Genomic DNA, 19,074 nt, shown 5'->3' on the forward strand with positions numbered 1-19,074 from the left:
CTCTCTCTATCGCACGAAGAAGAGGGTGAAGAGGGAAGAAAGGACGGGAAGGAGAGGCTCGTGCGGCGCGGTGGCATCCGCCGCCGTCACCAGCGGCCGGGGCGAAGCCCTTTTTTCCTCCACTATCGTCGTCTCCAAAAGGGGCACGAGGAGGAGTGGGTGCAGCCGCGCCTCACCCTATCTGCCACACGAGAAACGGAGGGAGGAAAGGGAAAGGAAAAAGAGCGCAGCGGCACGGCGCGGTGGCCGGTCCACGCCGTCGCCGGCGGCCGGCGCGGACGGCTGGGGCGTTGCCCCCGTTTTGCCGCTGCGGGACAGAGACGAGGAGGAGAGAACGGCGCGTGGGGGGAAACTGGCTAGGGTACGATCGGATCGATCGAGGCAGCGGTTTTGTTCGACCGAACAGCGCGGAAAGCCGTCCCATTTGATCCGACGGCCACGAGCAAACCCTAGCTCGTGCTGGGCCTTAATGGGCCGAAAGTGGAGGCGTGGGGCAGCCGCCGCTACGCCGTGGCCAGCCGCCGCGGGCGCGCTGGGTCCAGGCCGGCTGGGCCGCGCGCTGGGCCGAGGCCTTAGCCGCACGCCGTTGCTGCTCTAGATTTTGTCCAGTTTCTGGGCAGATTTTAAATAGCTTTCATATGCAATTTTTTCCAACGAAAATTTTGTCTAGAAAATAGAAAAGTGACAGAAAAAGTTTCTGAAAATGCAAAAAGAAAATTTCAGAAAATAAATGTTCATGAATTTTATAAAGAAAATTAAAAAAGTTCATGATTTCTTATTCGGTCAAAGAAAATCTTCTGTAAAGCTTAAAAAGTTCATGATTTTTATTCATGTTTTCCTCTGCGTAAATAATTAATAATGCTCTTTTTTACAAAGAAAATAAAAGTTTATATAGAATGAAGGTTATAAGAGCATGTTAAAGTGATTATTAAAATGAATATGGTTATGTTATTTTTATGACCAACGTTGTTAATAACATGATCATGTTTATTATTGAAAATAAAAGTGCTCTTTTAAAAGTGAATAGAACTAAAGTAAAAGATTAAATTGATGCTTCTGTAATGCATTTTTTAACCAACTGGTTAAAATTGCTTAGAGAGTAAAAGAGTACAGATTGTTTTTTGAATAGAATATTGTAAAGTTTCCGCTGCAAAGTAAAAGTTTTATCCTCCAATTAAATTGGAACCAACGGGAAAGTTTAATTGGAAGAAATGCTCTAAGCAATGTTTTTCCCCTGTGGGTGAAATAAGATGCAGTTAGTTTCCACTATGACAAAAGAAAGATATTTGTTTTAAAGTTAAAATGTGGTATTGTTATTTTCTGACCAACGTTGATGATAACAATGCTATAATTCTATGAGTCTTATGTTCAAAGTTTAAATCTCTGATAAGTTTTGTATCAAAGTGGTCAATTTTCAGAGAACGGATAAAGATCAAGAAATGCTCTTGAACTAGAGAAATGTATATTTCTTGTTCCCGATGCAATAAAGTTGATGGTGAAGATTAATTCTTAGCAAAGTTGTTTAATAGAAATACTATCATCACATTGTTTATAAGTTATATGTATTATTTCCATTCCGCCCAACGGTGATATGGAATTAATGTATAAGGATGATGTCTATTCTAATTCTGCCACGATGGTGATTTAGAATATAAAAGAAATTTTCAAAAGTTTAATGTGCATTTCTTTTAACCAGACCAACGTAGGGTTATTTTTTATGCCCATCATTGCTGATTATTGGCTAAGTTTTCTCAGACTAAAAGTTTTGCATGCTTTCATTCGTGAAAGCGAATGGCTGGGTACTTGTGACCCAAAAGATGACCAAGAAAAGTCATAACGTGAGGGAGTATGTTCTCTCTAAAGAATGGCATAAAAAGAAAAGAGATAGATCATTCAGAGTCTTGGTTGATGAATGTCTTTCATGTACTCTCTATGAAGAAGTTTTTTTTCAGTCAACATGATTTGAGATGAAAAAAGTAACATGTGTGTTTAATTTGACCAACGTCGGATCAAGCATGTGTGTCAAAGAGCATTCAGATTTATTCCTAAATTTGATGATTGAATATGCAGTCAAAAGAGCCAATTCTGGCATTTATGTTCCCTTACAGGGAATTACCCACATGGCAGGAAAAGATGATTATGATAAAACCTGCATGGCGGAAAAAGTCTGGGAAAATACCTGCGTAACGGGGTAAAGCTGACATAATATTATGTCAAAAATCCCGTATGGCGGGAGAAATTCTGGCAAGAGAAAAATATGACAACTCATGTGCTTTTAATGTATCCCACTCTGAGAGAAAAGAATGGAGTAGCTGAAAGGCGCAACCGTACACTTATGAATATGGTGCGCAGCATGATGAGTTATTCCAGCTTGCCATTGGGATTATGGATGGAGGCGCTTAAAACCGCCATTCACATTCTCAATAGAGTACCAAGCAAGTCGGTGCCCAAAACACCGTACGAGATATGGACAGGAAGGGTGCCCTCCCTTAAACACTTCAGGGTGTGGGGGTGCCCTGCTGAGGCCAAAATGTTTAATCCAAACATCGCAAAGTTAGATACCAAAACAGTAAGTTGCCACTTCATTGGCTATCCAGACAGATCAAAAGGTTTTCGTTTCTACTGCCCTGACAGATATACAAAGTTTGTAGAAACGAGACATGCAGTCTTCTTAGAGGACGAAATGATGAGGGGGAGCTTGGTAGCTCGGAAAATTGATCTTGAGAAGAAGAGGGTGCATGCACCTAATCCGATGATTCAGGAGCCATTTTTCTCACTACCAGTTGCAACTCCACCCATGACAGCTATGGGGAAAGACCCGGAACCTGTCTGTCAGGAGCCGACTGAACCCGATGTTGAGCATGAAAGGGAGGTGCAACAGCAAATTTTAGAAGAAGTGCCAGAAGTTGAGGCACAAAATGTGCCAGAAACTGAGGCCCTTAGAAGGTCTACAAGACCAAGAAAGTCAGCTATTTCTACTGACTTTAAAGTTTATAACACAGAAATGGTCCATATGGAAAAAGATCCCACCTCATATGAAGAAGCCATGAGAAGCCCTCATTCATCGAAGTGGATGAAGGCAATGGAAGACGAGATGAAATCGATGAGTTCCAAAGATGTTTGGGACTTGGAGGAAATTCCCAAAGGAGCCAAAACAGTAGGCTGTAAATGGGTCTACAAAATTAAGTATGACTCTAAAGGGAATATAGAAAAGTATAAAGCACGACTCGTGGCAAAAGGATTTACACAAAGAGAAGGGATAGATTACACTGAGACATTTTCTCCAGTCTCATGTAAGGATTCCTTCAGAATCATAATGGCATTAGTTGCTCATTTTGATTTAGAGTTACATCAAATGAATGTTAAGACGGCATTTCTGAATGGTGATTTAAAAGAAAAGGTCTACATGAAACAACCCAAGGGTTTTATCATGGAAGGCAAGGAAAATATGGGATGCCGCCTGAAGAAATCCATTTATGGATTAAGACAAGCCTCTCGGCAGTGGTATCTAAAGTTTAATCAAACGATTAAAAGTTTTGGATTTAAAGAAAATATTGAGGATAATTGCATTTATGCAATGTTTAAAAATGGGAAATATATTTTCCTAATCTTGTATGTGGATGATATCCTGCTTGCTAGTAGTGATGTTAGTCTACTACAAGAAACAAAGAAATACTTATCCTCAAATTTTGACATAACAGATCTTGGTGAAGCATCATATGTTTTGGGCATAGAAATTCACCGAGATAGGAACAATGGAGTCTTAGGACTATCTCAGAAAGCATATTTAGAAAAGGTTCTTAAAAAGTATAATATGCATGCGAGTAAAGCCACACCTGCTCCAATAGTCAAGGGCGATAGTTTTGGGAAATTCCAATGTCCCAAGAACCAGTATGAGATCGATCAAATGAAAGCAGTACCATATGCTTCGGCAGTTGGCAGCTTACAGTATGCACAAGTGTGCACTCGCCCTGACTTAGCTTTTATTACCGGGGTACTCGGTGGATATCAAGAGAATCCAGGCCTAGAGCACTGGAAGATGGTAAAGAAAGCATTGCGTTATGCGCAAGGCACGAAGGACTACATGCTAATATACAGGAGAAGTGATTCCCTAGAGATAAAAGGGTATTCAGACGCAGATTTTGCGGGGGACGGAGATGATAGAAAATCCATGTCAGGATACATACTCACCCTCGCTGGGGGAGCTATTTCGTGGAAAAGCTCCAAACAGTCGATAGTTGCATCATCCACGATGTATGCAGAATTCATAGCATGCTTCGAAGCCACGGGGCAGGCGATATGGCTAAAGAAATTTGTACCCCACTTGAAAGTGGTAGATTGCATTCACAAACCACTAAAGATGTACTGTGATAACCAGCCCGCAGTATTCTATGCTCACAACAACAAGTCGAGTAATGCTGCCAAAACAATAGAGATAAGGTATTATGTTGTGAAAGATAAAATCCAGGATCAAACTATAAGTCTCGAGCATATAAGGACAAAGGATATGCTTGCGGATCCGCTAACGAAAGGCTTACCACCCAATGTGTTCAAGGAACACTTAGCCGGCATGGGTTTAAGGGAAAGCCTTATGATTCCTGGATAGGCCCAAAAGGAACAGAATTTGTTTCTGAACATAACGTATGTTGTAGCTGTATGATTCTAACGGCAATTAAGCCGTGACGATGAAACATGCTCTATGTACCAATATGTGATGAAACAGATAAACTAGAAAGTATAAAGTTAAAAGTAAAGTTGAGATCAAGGGGGAGAATGTTAGGTTGATCTCTCTCCCGTTCGAGCCCAACGGGTCGAACGGGCCCCTGACTCGCGCCCTGATCGGGGGCGCCCAACCAAACCATGGTTGGTGGGCCCCTGTGACCCGCGCTATATAAACAGAGGTGGGGGCCGGGGCGCTATTCACGAGGTTAATCGCTGCCACAATCCCCACCTACAATCCCTACCGATCTAGGGTTAGCGCGGTGCTCACGGGAAGCTCCACCACCGTCGCCTACTCTCTGCCATCGCCGTGTGCCCTAGCATCACGATGGCCTCCGGCTCGAGTTCATCCGCTGCTGCACAAGGTAGGTTCACCGGATCTACTAGCCTACTCCGATCCAAAGGTCTATCACCTCTAGGATATTAATTTGTGTCATGAATGTTTTCCCCCGATCCCAAGGCAGCAGTAACTCGATCGGTCTTGAATACCGCAGATGAGATCCACACTGACCGGTACACGCGTCCCTCTCTCACCCTCCTCCGGCCTCTTCCTTTAGAACCACCCTCACCCACACTCACGCTCGCACCCACACCACCGGCCGGCCGCCCGCGTCTGTCAACCGAAAGCAGCACAGCGCCCCCACGGTCGGTCTACATCTACTACCCACCGCCTGGTTCTCCTCCGAAACCACGCCCGTCTACTAGTTGTGTGCCGATCGAACTAGCGCGTACGTGAAAAATGCACCGCCAGATGGCCGCGCCGGTGGCTGCCGCTGTGGCGTGGGCGCCGCTGCTGCTGGTGCTGCTCTGGGCGGCGGGGTGCGCGGGCCAGGCGCTGGTGCCGGGCGTGATGATCTTCGGGGACTCGGTGGTGGACGCCGGCAACAACAACCGGCTGGCCACGCTGGTGCGCGCCGACTTCCCGCCCTACGGCCGCGACTTCCCGGCCACCCACGCGCCCACCGGCCGCTTCTGCAACGGCAAGCTCGCCACCGACTACACCGGTACGCATTCACCTCCGACCGTCCTCTTAGTTTTCTTGTCACCTTCTTCGATGGTTCAATGGATGAGATAATGACGAAATTAATGGCGTGCGTACGTGTCGATCCTGGTGAACTGTTCCGCAGTGGAGAGCCTGGGGCTCAGCTCGTACCCGCCGGCGTACCTGAGCGAGGAGGCGCAGAGCGACAACAGGACCCTCCTCCACGGCGCCAACTTCGCCTCCGGCGCCGCCGGCTACCTCGACGCCACCGCCGCGCTCTACGTACGTCGTCACCAACTCATCTCATCAGATTTCTGAGCTAGGTGTGTGTAAAATAAATGAATGCACGCACACACGGTGACATGCACGGCCGGGCGCATGAATGGACGATGCAGGGCGCCATCTCGCTGGGGCGGCAGCTGGACTACTTCAAGGAGTACCAGTCCAAGGTGGCGGCGGTGGCCGGCGAGAAGCGCGCGGCGGCGCTCACGTCCGGGTCCATCTACGTGGTGAGCGCCGGGACGAGCGACTACGTGCAGAACTACTACGTGAACGCCATGCTGGCCGCCGCCTACACCCCCGACCAGTTCGCCGACGCGCTCATGCAGCCATTCACGGCCTTCGTCGAGGTAACTAAGTGCTAATTAATCACCAGCCACTAAGCAGCAAGTGGCGTTCATTCCCCGGCCGCAAAAACAAATGTGATGTTCATGAATCTTGCTCTTGGTAGAATTAATGGAAGTACTAGATGAATCGAAAATGCATGGTCAATTTAACCATCTCCCTCAGTTGCTGGCACCAAGTTGTTCGACTGTTCTAGTTCTAGATAAAATCAAGTTATTTCCTGGCTAGCTAGTTAATTAGGGGGGTAAACTGATTCTGGATTTCAGAACATTTTGCAAAGCAATATATAGTACGTGCTGGTGCAATGCATGCTGAGGTTACTGCATAGTGAGTCATCGTTCAAATTAGCCAATCTAGTTAAAAGGTGGTGATATTTCCTTGCACTAGAGTGTAGAGTGAGAGTTATGGTGAAACTTGAATCTCGAGTAGACAGGCAATTGAATAACCTGCAGTAGAGTGTGTAATAAATGGATTGAAACTAGAAGGGCGCCTATGCATGGGGGCTATGGATGGATAGGACCGCAGGGAGGGATTCAATGGCCTCAGTAACTCCGCTGCTCAACCAACATGGGTGGTGGTTTCTGACGAGCAGTGTGGAACACTAGCCCTACCTCATGGGCACGGTACAGGCATGTTTCACCCATCACAAATGTAGGCGGCCTCAACCAGTAACCACCCAGAGGCGGCGGTAATTTCTCCGCTGCCCCTGTCCTGATCAGACTCATCCTGGTCTGGTGCACCCATGTGCGAAAGCACAGCGCGTAGAATCAATTCCTGTTGCTGTGCTCATCTCTTCTCCCTCACCAATCCTCGTAAATGCATCTGCACCATGCATGGACGCATATGTCCATGGATTCACGTCCATGCCAAGGCAAAACCTGCAACATTTCCCTTCGTCTGCATGCCTCCTCTCCATTTACTACCACGCGCGCGCGCACATGACCCTGCCAAGGCGACCGTTCTCGCATTGCATCCACGGTCAATGCCCGCCATTACTAGTTTTCAATATGGCGTACCGTGTCGCATGCATTGTCTCCGGCGGCATGCATGGCGGACCGGCCCTGCTACTCCCTGCATGAAGACGTCGCTGACTGCTCACAGTGGGGAGTAACATAGAGCCGTAACTTGCCGATGTTACTAGTCTATGTTACTACCTCCATAGTGGGTAGTAACATATGAGTGGTATCATGAAAGAGTTCATTTATTAGGCTATAGACTCATTATGCCTTGAAATATGTGATGTTACAATAACTAGCTAAGTTACCATAAACCCCTCTCTCCTCATTAATTAGCTGCCACATAAGCAATCTTGTATTGAAATGTGTGATGTTACTAGTTAAGTTACTCCCATTATGACTAGTGACACGGCAAGATCCTAGTAATGAGACACAGCCACTGCATGCAGTAAATGATCCATGAAACTAGATACAACCGTGTACACCTGGGGTAGTAGTCCCTCCGTTCCTAAATATAAGTCTTTGTGGAGATTTCACTATGAACCACATACGGATGTATATAGATACAATTTAAGTGTAGATTCATTCATTTTGCTCCGTATGTAGTTCACCTAGTGGAATCTCTAAAAAGATTTATATTTAGGAACGGAGGGAGTAGAAAGAAACAAACAGGCAAGAGCTGGATCACTTGGTACGTAGTCCAACGTACTGTACTGGTACTGGTACTAGTACTACGATGTGTGATCGAATGACATCTACTATGAACTAAACGGTTGCATGCATGCAGAGGCTGTACGGGCTGGGAGCGCGGCGGATCGGGGTGACGTCGCTGCCGCCCATGGGGTGCCTGCCGGCGTCCGTCACCCTCTTCGGCGGCGGCGGCGGGGGCGGCTGCGTGGAGCGGCTCAACAACGACTCCCTCACCTTCAACGCCAAGCTGCAGGCGGCGTCGGACGCGGCCAAGAAGCGCCACTCGGACCTCAAGCTCGTCGTCTTCGACATCTACAACCCGCTCCTCAACCTCGTCGCCGACCCCATGAGCGCCGGTACGTACGTGATCGGTAGTCCGATCGTACGTACGCCTAGCTAACGTGTCTATGGTTGATGAACTGACTGATGAAGTGATCGACGGATGAACTGCACCGCAGGGTTCTTCGAGTCTCGGCGCGCGTGCTGTGGGACGGGGACCATCGAGACGTCGGTGCTGTGCCACCAGGGGGCGCCGGGGACGTGCGCCAACGCCACCGGCTACGTCTTCTGGGACGGCTTCCACCCCACCGACGCCGCCAACAAGGTGCTCGCCGACGCGCTGCTCCTCCAGGGACTCCAGCTCATCTCCTAGCTAGCTGCTCAGTCCTTCCTCGCCGCTCCAATGGCGCTCTGACACCGCACCGACCGTCTTGTGCATGTCTGTCCGTTTACCTCCTGGCTTTTCTTGCTTGTCATCTCTACTACCGGATCATCTCTCCTGCTGTTTTGTTTGCTTTCAACTACTACTGTGTTTCCGTGCTTTTGTGTGATGTGAATGTGATCCGTAATGTGATATAGCGGCACTGAAACTAGGCTTTTGATAATTTTATTTAGTTATCCGCGTTGCATTATTATCAATAAAATGTTTAACGAAGGCGTCAAGAAACACAAGATGTTCAAAGATGCGCCAATTAATATGGATCGGAGGGAGTAACAATTTCATAAATCAAGTCCTTCGATAGAAAGTCTCCATCAATTTGCACGCCGTCTTGCGCTGTGCTTATTTTATATACAATCTGTAGTTAAAAATCAGCCACAAAAGTAGGCAAAAACCGGGTCCAACAAACACTAAAATAGGCAGGGGTCAATGGGCTCATGACAATCCACTCCACCCAAAACAAATCAGTGATTAAGCACAACAATACATTTACGGCAAGATATTCAGCTTTCTGATACAATTTCGCTGAGCCTCTCTCCATCTATTCACAGCGGCAGAGCATGCATGGCAAACGTACCTCCACCACCTACGACAGTTCAAACCCGGTGTTCGAGCTGATCGCGTACAGCAGCTTGCTCCTCAGCGTGCTCGACCGCTTGTACGTCGGAAGCTGCAGCGATTTTCCAAAGAAACGAAGAAGAATTATATGCCGTGGTGGTCAATAATGCCCAATGTGGGGCTGTTCGGACAGGTTAGGATGCCGAATAATCTCGACTTCGGCATATTTTGAAAGCAGCAGGGCGCAAAGACGAGACAGGGGTACCGTACGGCGGGTTGTACCTTGAGCGTATTGTAGCATGTCGAAGCAGATGGGAGACGGTCCACGTCTTGCCCTCCGATTGAAGCCCAAAGGGTCACATCACATGGTACCTAGGTAAACAGCAACAAGGACACATGGAACTTTTGAATATACCAACCAGGCTGCTGGGAGGGAGAAACAAAAGGCTTTTCTCGGCCTGCTTGATCGAACCTTGTGAATTGTGAAACCAGGCTGCAAGTACTTGAATCCGAGCAACGGGGCTCGCGAGCAGCTCGTCACAAACTTCAGTAGCAGGCAGCGTTCTGTAGGCTTAAACCCTTTGATAACCTGCATATTCCAGTGCTTGACACGCTGTTACGACCGTTTCGATTCAGCATGGTATAAGATATTATATTTGCATTGCAGTTGCTCAGCAAAACAGATATTTGGCTATACCAGATGGTTCTGTGTATTGCATGCCAACGGGGGCAGCAAAGCATTTATGGGCCATCATATTGCACTCAGATACCATTTTTTTAGCACAAAGAAAAGAGCCCACAAGCTACTAATAGCCTGGAAATGTGTAGTGCGACAGCAATAACATAAGGCACCGGAGTCTTCAGCAGTATGAAAAGCTGGCAGGTCAAAAGAAAGAGTATTCTCGTAGCTATCAAGCTATATACATAAGAGAACTATATCTCCTGTAAACGCCTGCCTACTATTTCTTGTAGTTTATGTTTGGCAGTTCAATAAGGGATTGGGGACTAGTGTCACGTGATCAGCAACTTCATTACTAATCAACTCATATACTGGCAAGTTATTTACGTGGGCACCACCCTCTCAATACTAAAGTCTGTGCCGTCTATTGGTCCAATGGATTTTGGACGATTGTACCTATATATAAGCTTGGACCCCCATGGTCTGTGATGCATCGAGTTAAATAGCCAAAATGAGACAACTGCACATACCTCCCAAAAGAGTTTAACAGTTCGACTTGACTCGGTATAACCACCAGTGTACTTGGTGTTGTTCCGCAGATCATCAACATCAAAATCCTGAGATCCACCTGAAAGTAACTGTTGTATGTGGCAATCATACATTAGCACTGTAAACAGGGGCGTAAGAATGCAAACTACTAAATTGCAATTGCTATCGCCGATAGCAGAAATAGAAGCTGGCAAATACTATATTTTAAGAACCGAGTATTTGTGCACATGCAATTAAGAGCTCTACAAAAAAAAAAGTAGACTTATAGCTGTTTTTCCTTGTAAAGTTCACATACTCTAACCATATAACATGTTTTTAACTTTTTATACTATAAATATTCAAGAATTTTTTAAGTGCATAAGTGTACTATCTTAGCAAGGGGTGTGTATATATTCAAATGTCCCTACATGTCAACCATATAGTACTTTCGAGGCTTATCATTATCACTAGATTACTAATATTCTGGGCCTTGGCCCAAAATTAGTATTCTCAGATTCAACTTAAAGTACTATTTTGATTTCTACTATTTCAATCAATAATTTTGATTTATAAAATTGTAACATAATATAGCAAACTCAATAATTTTGATCTTAAATGTTGATATTTGCATCCGAGGGATATACAGACCTAGACACACCCACTGTATAATCTCAGAATTTTATCTTTATAATTACAGTTTAAGGAATTTTAAATCCGCTTCGAGGATCATCTGTAAAGGGCAATTCAGGTTCAGTAGTATCAACAAAGAATGAGAGGGTTACCTGGTTAAATTCATTTGCATTAAACAAGCTCAACCAAGATGGTGAGATGAGATCACTGAGTCCTCTGTAAAATGCATTTGAAAACGGAAGTATCTGCAGGGTTTATGATTTTATCAGAAGATTGCTTACTGATACAGAATAAAAGCTTTTAAATCATTACAAATATGAGTTTAGTAACAAACCTGGCGGTTAAGCTTGTAGTCTGCCATCGCATGAACATAGTGCAATTTATTTTCATTTGTGACAGAGATATTTTTGCCACCCGGTCTCAGTTCATGCACGATTCTTTTCCCGCCTAACTCTTCAGTCAGAGTAAAATCCAAACAAAGTTCTTCGACGTCCCCGTCATAGTGCTGTTTGATGGAAAACCAAGTATAGAGTTGTTGTCAAAATGTGTCCATCAGATTTTACTCAGAAAGATACCTCACTAAATGCCATATTTAGTCTATCTATAGGGAGATCTACCATTGTCGTACGAGTCAATGCAGAATTATTAATCCAAAAAACCACAACAAATTTTGCTGAGGCTTAATAGACGAGGAAACATTTGCCAAAGTTATATGATGAATCATTGAATTGTAATAAATGCATGGTATTGACTAGGGTTCAGAAAACGGACGAAAAATGTCAATAATATTTGGTGCTCCCTGAGAATCCCAGACCACTCCGATTCGAAAATCAAAATTTAACTTTGTCCAGTTTGACCGGTTTGCAAATTTGAATTCAAAATTATGTTTGCGGTTCTCGAGCTATCGCCACACTTGTTGAGAACCAGGATCAACCATGGAGCGGTTTCTATTCCTAAAATAGCTTTCAAATCCCTGGTATTGACTGCTAGAGGTTCCAGTATCTACCTATCTTGAACATACTAAATGGTTAGACATTTCAAGATTGGAACAGCATGCTAAGAATTTCTTTTTGAAATACCCATAAAGCTCACAACATTTAACTTGATCAGCGTTTTAAAGGAACCATAATAAAATACTAGAATACCTTGAGTTGCATTAGACTTCTATAAAGTTCAGAATCAAGTGTTGATAATTCATCCAAAAAACTATAGCGCCCTAGAAGTTTTTGCACAAATACTTGTGAAAAACAGTAGTCCAAGAGGATCCCCTCATAGAGTGCTTTGCCGACAACTCGACCAAGAAATTCGATCATATCAATGCCATTGTCCAACAGCTTAGCAGAACTGCTTGGAATTATGCTACTATCAGATGTTGATGTTTGTGTAAACAGTCCATATCTGTTCAAAGAAGAAGAAGAAAAATAGTATCAAAGCTTCTGCATTGGAGACACAAATATTAAAGGGCTTGTAATTTCCCAGAAGGCGTACTCTGGACTGAAGGCAGCCTTGGACAGATCAGTTAAGAACTCCTTTGATAGACCACCATAGTCCAAACCAGCTTCAGGGAGGCCACATTCACTGACAAACGACACATGAATGCAAGATTTCAGCTTAGATCTAAGACAATTCAACTGCCTATATCCATCTTCAACGATATGACCTCGACGAATGACTATCTCGATGGATCCTGGACCTGGCCCAGAGACTTCACCGTTAGCTCTTCTTGATGCTTTGTCTAACTCAATAAATTCTCTAAACATCTGCACTCTGAGTAAAATACATCAAATGATGTTAAGAATAATTAGTATCGGATAAAATTGCTACAATACTAAAAAATATGCCCTACGTGTAAAATTTGATGCAGCAACTCATCGAGCAATCCCATAAAATACACTAAGATATACTCCCTCTATAGACTAATACAAGACCTTTTAGATCACTGAAGTAGTGATCTAAAAGGTCTTATATTGGTTTACAGAAGAAGTACTTTGTTTTAGGTTCAGCCATGTGCATGCATTCAGTTATGTACTGCAATACAAGCATAATAGGGCCAATGAATAAACCTAGACAGTTAAATACCTCTCCTCAAACGGATATACATGTGGTACTGTGGTAAGTACAGAGCTGCGGGTAGGAATTCCTGAAGTAGTTCCGACTAAACTAGCAAAGGCTGCCTCATGGGCTCTGGCAGCAGCTGCAATTGGAATTCTGCCAGTTCTGGCGGGTGACAACCACAGGGAACTGGGACAGAACCTGTGTCTGCTGTCCCTTTCATAGAGTAGATTAAGACATCTCACAGTCACGTCAATAAGAGGCTTGTTGCCGCTTCCACTATTCTGAAGGAAAGAGTTGTACACAAACGTATTGAGTGCTGATGCAATCTTCCGTTGTTGCTCTAGAGTGAAAGGAATCTGTGGAAACAGAGAAGGGAAAGCACATCATCAATACATTGGTATAGAGAAATAGACAGAAAGATGGAGTGTGGATGAGGCAATATTACCTGTTTCTCATAAAACTCAATATCATCTAGCACAAGTAATAGATGTCCATATATTGCACAGAACAGATGCAACATGTGCATTACATCCTTCCCGATACCTTCAGATCCTTGCCTCATAGTCTCAATATCCCATAAAATTAATGCATCATCATTAGAATTCTCAGAAGTCAGACTGTCACTCAAATTGGTGTCATCTGCATCATTTGATTTTCCTGTAATCTTATGGAGCACATTTGCCCACTTTTTTGGTGTGTCCTTGGTATTCCGTCTTTGCCTTGTGGAGGATATTTGCTCACCTGAACTACTTCCAGCCAATTGTTTTACATGCTCAGGTTCCTGTGATTTTTGGCCAGTTTGGCCAAAAATTGATATTTCTAATGTCCCCCACAAATCAACAAGAAATCCCGGGGTGAATGAGAGCATGTTGAGAATAGGCAATGGACCAATAGATGGGTTCAGGGAAGAGAAAATTCTGAGCATGTAATAGTAAAAGCATATAATATCTGTTAACTTTAGGCTCCGACGTTTAACCTGCCTTTGGTCTAGGTCATGGTTGGTTTCCCTGTCGCATGGAACATCCTCCTTTGCCAATATCAATAGCTTTCTGAGGTGCCACTGCTGGTAAATTGGCTTTAGAAGGTCCATAAACAATGTTTTCGTGCGGCAGCTATCATTGGTGTCAGCTTCTTCAGTAATTGATGTATTATTGGTGGCCCTATCATCAATACAATGAAGCATTCCCTTGCTTTCTTCAAAACATTTCAGTAAGTTTTGGGAAATACAGTTAATAGCATCAACATATAGGCAACAATCTAGCCCTTGAATGAAGCAACCCGAATTGGATAAATCATCATGCTCCGTGGCTAGAGTTATAAGATTTCCAAGAGCCCAACCACAGTAGGGAATGGTACTGTTATCAACATTAGAAACCTCTGACTGCTCCAGTTTACTTATTTCTTCAAATATTTTATCCTTCGAGATCTGCTACCACCTGCCATGGCTTGATCAGTTCGACATTTAAATTCCAATATTTAAAAAAATCACACCAAATAAATCGTGAACTTTTTTGTATCCCTAGAAGGATGAACGTGTCAGGACACTACAATTCTGCACTTACAATGGAATCAACTTTTTAACCAAGATGCCACAGTGATGAGTTGTCACTATATAGAAATACTAGGCCTAGGGACTTGCAGATGGGTAGAACATGGTAATGGAATAATATCTTTCACAAATTTGCAACTGGTTCACTTAACATTAACCACTGGCATGATAAATTAAAATTTAATAGCTAGTGTCATAAAAAATTATACAGCAGTACATAGACCACTAACAGACTATATAACTAAAAAGTAAGAATAAAACAATTACCACTTGAAAAATATTAGCAGATCAACTATATCATACAGGTTTCAAGTTGCAACCATTGAGGAATACTACACGGATAAAGCAACTCATTATCATGTCAGAAACACAGGAATTTATTAGTTCAATGTCTGACTCCTTGGAAAGCAAAAGCTTCTATACAAAATTAATGCAACAGCATACCAAATGCCTATGTCCATATCAAAATTAGAAGACCCTTACCAGTAAAATGCTGAGAGACGGTTGCAGTACAGATATGTGTTTTAGAGCAGGTAAGAGAAGAGGCGGCAGACGTTTGCAAATATACGGAATTGTGAGTATAAGTGTGAAGTATTCCTTTGCAGCACCAGTTAGATCAACACCCATGTCTGCTCTTGTAGAGTTGAAAGGGCGCAATGCAAGAGTCACTGCACTAGCAGTAACCAGGAGCTGGTCATCTGGTGCAATCGCAGAATCTATCTTCCCTGGGGTAACATGGGGACCAAAACATTTTATATATCTCCTCACACACCTATATGTACCACTCTGTCTTGTGCCAATAAATTCAATCAAAGTCTCTACAGAGGCATCAGCAGCTCTAGTATTCTCACTTGTTAAGTTTTTCCATGTTTTGCAATCAGTTAATGAGATGGCCAACCGCATAGTAAGAGTACTAATTTCAACCATGTTTACATCCTTACAACAACAATGATCACACCTGGCAAGGATGCAAGAGCACAGCGAAATCAGCTTCTTTGCCTGATAAAGCCAAATAGACCTCTCTTCTGGAAAACCCACAGCAAAGGAACAGAAGTTTTTGCTTTGATCTACATAGAAAAGATACATGTCAGTTGAAAAGGAAAGTGCATCTTTTAAAGGTGTGTGCCCAATTTGTGTGTGTTTTGCAGCAAACCTGAATCTAGTCAAGTTCAATTTTTTTATGCTCAGCCTAATTTACCATATTGCACTTTGACATGATGCTGATATCATCACATTCTGCACTAAACATGTAATAATTTTGCTTTATCTTCAAATATGCATGCTGGCAAGCTTCTATCAGTAATCAGCCAAGCGCCAACAGCCAGCAGACCAGCTGTCAGTTGAGAAACATTGGCCTCCACTCGACAACTAATTTCCCACTGACCATACCAGAGGAATTCGAGTTGGATACAGTCAATCTTCTTGAAAATCGACAGATTTAGTACCATGGCCAGGAGGATATGCACTGGCATGGTACTAGGAACGTGTCGGACCAGCACAAGCTTTACCCCTTTTAGACATCCTGCCCGCCAGGTAGTGAACTTCCCTGCGATCCGATCAACCAGCGCTTGGAGAGTGGATGATGGAATTTGCCGAACTGACAGCGGCAGCCCTAGATATGGGATGGGGAAATTGGTTATGGGGCAGGACAGGCCGTCACCGATGGCTTCATCGCCGCAGGCTGGCATTGGGTCGGTGCAGTGGAGCACATCGAGAAATAAACGAAGCAGCTCATGTATCGTGCCATGATCCTGAGCGTCTAGGTGACAGAAGATGACAATGTCATTGGCAAAGAGGGAACCGCTCAAGGCAATATGATGGTTGGTGAGGCAGTGAGGCACTGCAGGAACCCGTCTTTGACTACCCGCTGAATCAAAGTGTTCAGGACGTCAATGAAAATCACGAAGAGCATCAGCGACAAAGGGTTGCCTTGGCGGAGTACCAAATAACAATCATGAAATTTTGAATATGAATACAATGGCATCAATTTTGTGAAACATAGCCCACATGTTATTAATTAAATTATTGGTCAAAGCATGAATTTGGGTAGGTCAAAATACGCCTCGCATATACAAACATAGGGAGTAGTTTATTTCTCTTAAGTTTAAAATTAATTTATTGTAAACTAGGACATCCCCATACAGGGATCAAAAATTCTATATACTATACAGGGATCACACATACCAGAATCGCTGAAAGCAGAAGTTTGATTTGTAAAAAGGCATACCCATTGAGTTTATGCTATTCAAGATGATTTTGAAGCATCTTGAGATAGACTTCACAGTCTTGGTCTGTTGCCCCTTGTACCAGCTTGATGGCTGAGTAATGAAGAAAAGAAATGGCCTAAGCATCTTGCTCGATATCCATTGATTTGTCAGGTTGATGTCAAGCTGGTTTACTAATACTTCCCACTCTTCATGAAGTTGTTCTGTAACCTTTCTGATAAGATGGTACCTTCTCCATACTCGCTGGCAGAAGTAAAACAGTAACAGGGCAATCCATTATATGAGTATACAAACCAAAATCATTGAAGCAAAGCACAACACCTATGCAGCTCTACATGAACACTTTGACAGGGCTGTCGCATCTATTTTGACTACATTGGGAATTTTATATTATGTTTTTTCTTCATGATTGGCAGAAAAACACATGATGAAATTTACAGATTTATAGGTGCTTCAGGATATGATTATAAGGATAAACGATAAAATAATCTACTGACAGATCACCAAAGGCATGCTTCGTTATATTTATTAAATATTCCAGTTTGTTAGGGCCTCCAGATCCATCAACTTACTAGAAAATTCAGAAGGTGTTTAACATCAAATACCTTCCAGTGATGTCTGTATAGAGGGACATTAAACAAAAAATCAGAAGGTGTTAACACCACAAGTGCCGATTCAGTTGCCCATAAAGGGAAGTTAGCAGATACATAGCCATGTCGTTCAATTCTATTGCCCCCATGTAGCTCTCAAGAACTTCCTCTTCCCAGTGTCTGCTATAAAGCTGTACATCTCTCATCCATCTGTTGTTATTTAGCCCTCTCCAGAATAGTTACACCAACAACTTCATCCTCTGTCAGTGTCAGCCAAAAAGGTCGGCCACAAAAATGAAAAGGCTAACAATATCAATGTTTGACATTATCACTGGTCTTTGCGTGGTGTTAGTCACGAACATCAGATTCTGCTAGCCGTATGAGCATTATCGATATGCTCAAGCTAAGCACAAGCTCACCGTTCACAGTAGAAACATTGAAGCTTCTCTCTTGTGTATAATAATTACGTCATCTACTCTGATACCCGTGAATAAACAAATAGGATGAACCAGTGAAGCTTCTCTCTTATACCCTGATACCCATGAACCATAGAACCATTGAAGCTTCTCTCTTATGTATAATAATTACGTCATCTACTCTGATACCCGTGAATAAACAAATAGGATGAACAATGAAACCGTGAATACTTCTTTTTAAATCGTCATTTGAGATTAATTAAGACAATGTGAATTGCTACTGCTCTTGCTTGAAACCTATTATTAGTTTCTGAGTAGTTCAGTAGGATCTCACGATCGAACATTTTGAGAATCACAGCGAGTCAAGCCTAGCAAACTCTTTAGGGCGATGCAATTACCAAAAACTCAGCGAGTAGTTCCGCTTCAATAGTTTATCCAACATGGGGTAGGTTGCGGCGTAATTGAAACTACGGTCTTAGGATTTCTGCACAGCTTCTGGAATCTGGAGTTCATTCTAACTTCAAAGTAGAAAACCCCACTGATCTCAAGTCTCTTCGTTAGGACGCTGGTGCGCAAACCTGAATCCAACTCCTAGATTCGGCGCCAGCAACACTAAAACCTACCTGTGCCCAGGTCAAGATTGTTTGTTACTAGTTCAATGTGCATCTAAATTTTTTGTTAGTACTCAGGATTCACGAACCGCTGGCCAGAACCAGAACTACAACAGCATTCCAGAAATCTCCCTAGGTGACTCAGGCCAGGCCAGTCAAATCAGTGTCCCCAAATTCTTCACATCAATTGTTTATGCCAGGCAGACGCGGCGTAGCCCAGATCCACCAAAGTCTATAGCAAAATAAACTGAGCAAACAACCCATGGTCATGAGGAGCGATCAGATTTCGGGATTTCAGACAGAATTAGGCGCGCGGGTGAGCTGGTGGGTGGTGGTCAGGTCAGGTGTAGTCGCACGCAACAGGTGTGGGCGGCTGAGGAGGGGGGGCGGGTGCGGCGACGGCGGGTACCTGGATGGTGAGGGCGGCGGCGGCGGCGCGTCGGAGATGGCTGCGGAGCTGGCGCTCCTCGGAGACCTTCTGCAGCAGCGCGTCGCGGGTGATCTCCCTGGCGCTGGACCCCCTCAGCGACACCTGCGGGGTAAC

The 19,074-nt window shown here is 43.9% G+C and overlaps 2 protein-coding genes and 1 pseudogene across 3 annotated transcripts in view; 1 reads left to right on the plus strand and 2 right to left on the minus strand.

Moving 5' to 3' along the window:
- The first annotated feature begins 5,187 nt into the window (after window positions 1-5,187).
- Window positions 5,188-8,917, plus strand: LOC123095701 (GDSL esterase/lipase At5g03810). The gene is made up of 5 exons (XM_044517250.1): window positions 5,188-5,723; window positions 5,847-5,983; window positions 6,097-6,330; window positions 8,069-8,327; window positions 8,430-8,917. Exons 1-5 carry the CDS (start codon window positions 5,459-5,461, stop codon window positions 8,621-8,623), a joined length of 1,089 nt encoding a protein of 362 aa, XP_044373185.1. The 5' UTR covers window positions 5,188-5,458; the 3' UTR covers window positions 8,624-8,917.
- Window positions 8,918-8,968: 51 nt separating this feature from the next.
- LOC123095700 (E3 ubiquitin-protein ligase UPL7) overlaps window positions 8,969-19,074 on the minus strand; it is a 10,554-nt gene continuing 448 nt past the window's right edge. The window contains exons 2-15 of one of the 2 annotated variants that reach the window (XM_044517249.1): window positions 18,940-19,062; window positions 16,916-17,156; window positions 15,172-15,755; window positions 13,585-14,565; window positions 13,164-13,495; window positions 12,745-12,777; window positions 12,573-12,662; window positions 12,230-12,482; window positions 11,419-11,589; window positions 11,237-11,329; window positions 10,457-10,564; window positions 9,720-9,836; window positions 9,530-9,619; window positions 8,969-9,359 (exon numbers count right to left, since the gene is read on the minus strand). In XM_044517249.1, the coding sequence (XP_044373184.1) occupies window positions 9,276-9,359; window positions 9,530-9,619; window positions 9,720-9,836; window positions 10,457-10,564; window positions 11,237-11,329; window positions 11,419-11,589; window positions 12,230-12,482; window positions 12,573-12,662; window positions 12,745-12,777; window positions 13,164-13,495; window positions 13,585-14,565; window positions 15,172-15,755; window positions 16,916-17,156; window positions 18,940-19,062 (3,300 nt within the window). In that variant the 3' untranslated portion in view covers window positions 8,969-9,275. Of the gene's footprint in view, window positions 9,360-9,529; window positions 9,620-9,719; window positions 9,837-10,456; window positions 10,565-11,236; window positions 11,330-11,418; window positions 11,590-12,229; window positions 12,483-12,572; window positions 12,852-13,163; window positions 13,496-13,584; window positions 14,566-15,171; window positions 15,756-16,915; window positions 17,157-18,939; window positions 19,063-19,074 lie in introns of both variants that reach the window. The other variant, XM_044517248.1, reaches the window with a different exon arrangement.
- On the minus strand, window positions 15,762-16,909 carry LOC123095702 (uncharacterized; annotated as a pseudogene).

The sequence above is a fragment of the Triticum aestivum genome, chromosome 4D, assembly GCF_018294505.1.
Source record: "Triticum aestivum cultivar Chinese Spring chromosome 4D, IWGSC CS RefSeq v2.1, whole genome shotgun sequence".
NCBI lineage: Eukaryota > Viridiplantae > Streptophyta > Magnoliopsida > Poales > Poaceae > Triticum > Triticum aestivum.

Bases quoted from the DNA above. Each gene is read 5' to 3' on its own strand.
- LOC123095701 (XM_044517250.1), top strand. From the start codon at position 5,459: ATGCACCGCCAGATGGCCGCGCCGGTGGCTGCCGCTGTGGCGTGGGCG. The intron at 5,724-5,846 runs GTACGCATTCAC...ACTGTTCCGCAG, and splicing joins GCTCGCCACCGACTACACCG to TGGAGAGCCTGGGGCTCAGC. The intron at 8,328-8,429 runs GTACGTACGTGA...ACTGCACCGCAG, and splicing joins CGCCGACCCCATGAGCGCCG to GGTTCTTCGAGTCTCGGCGC.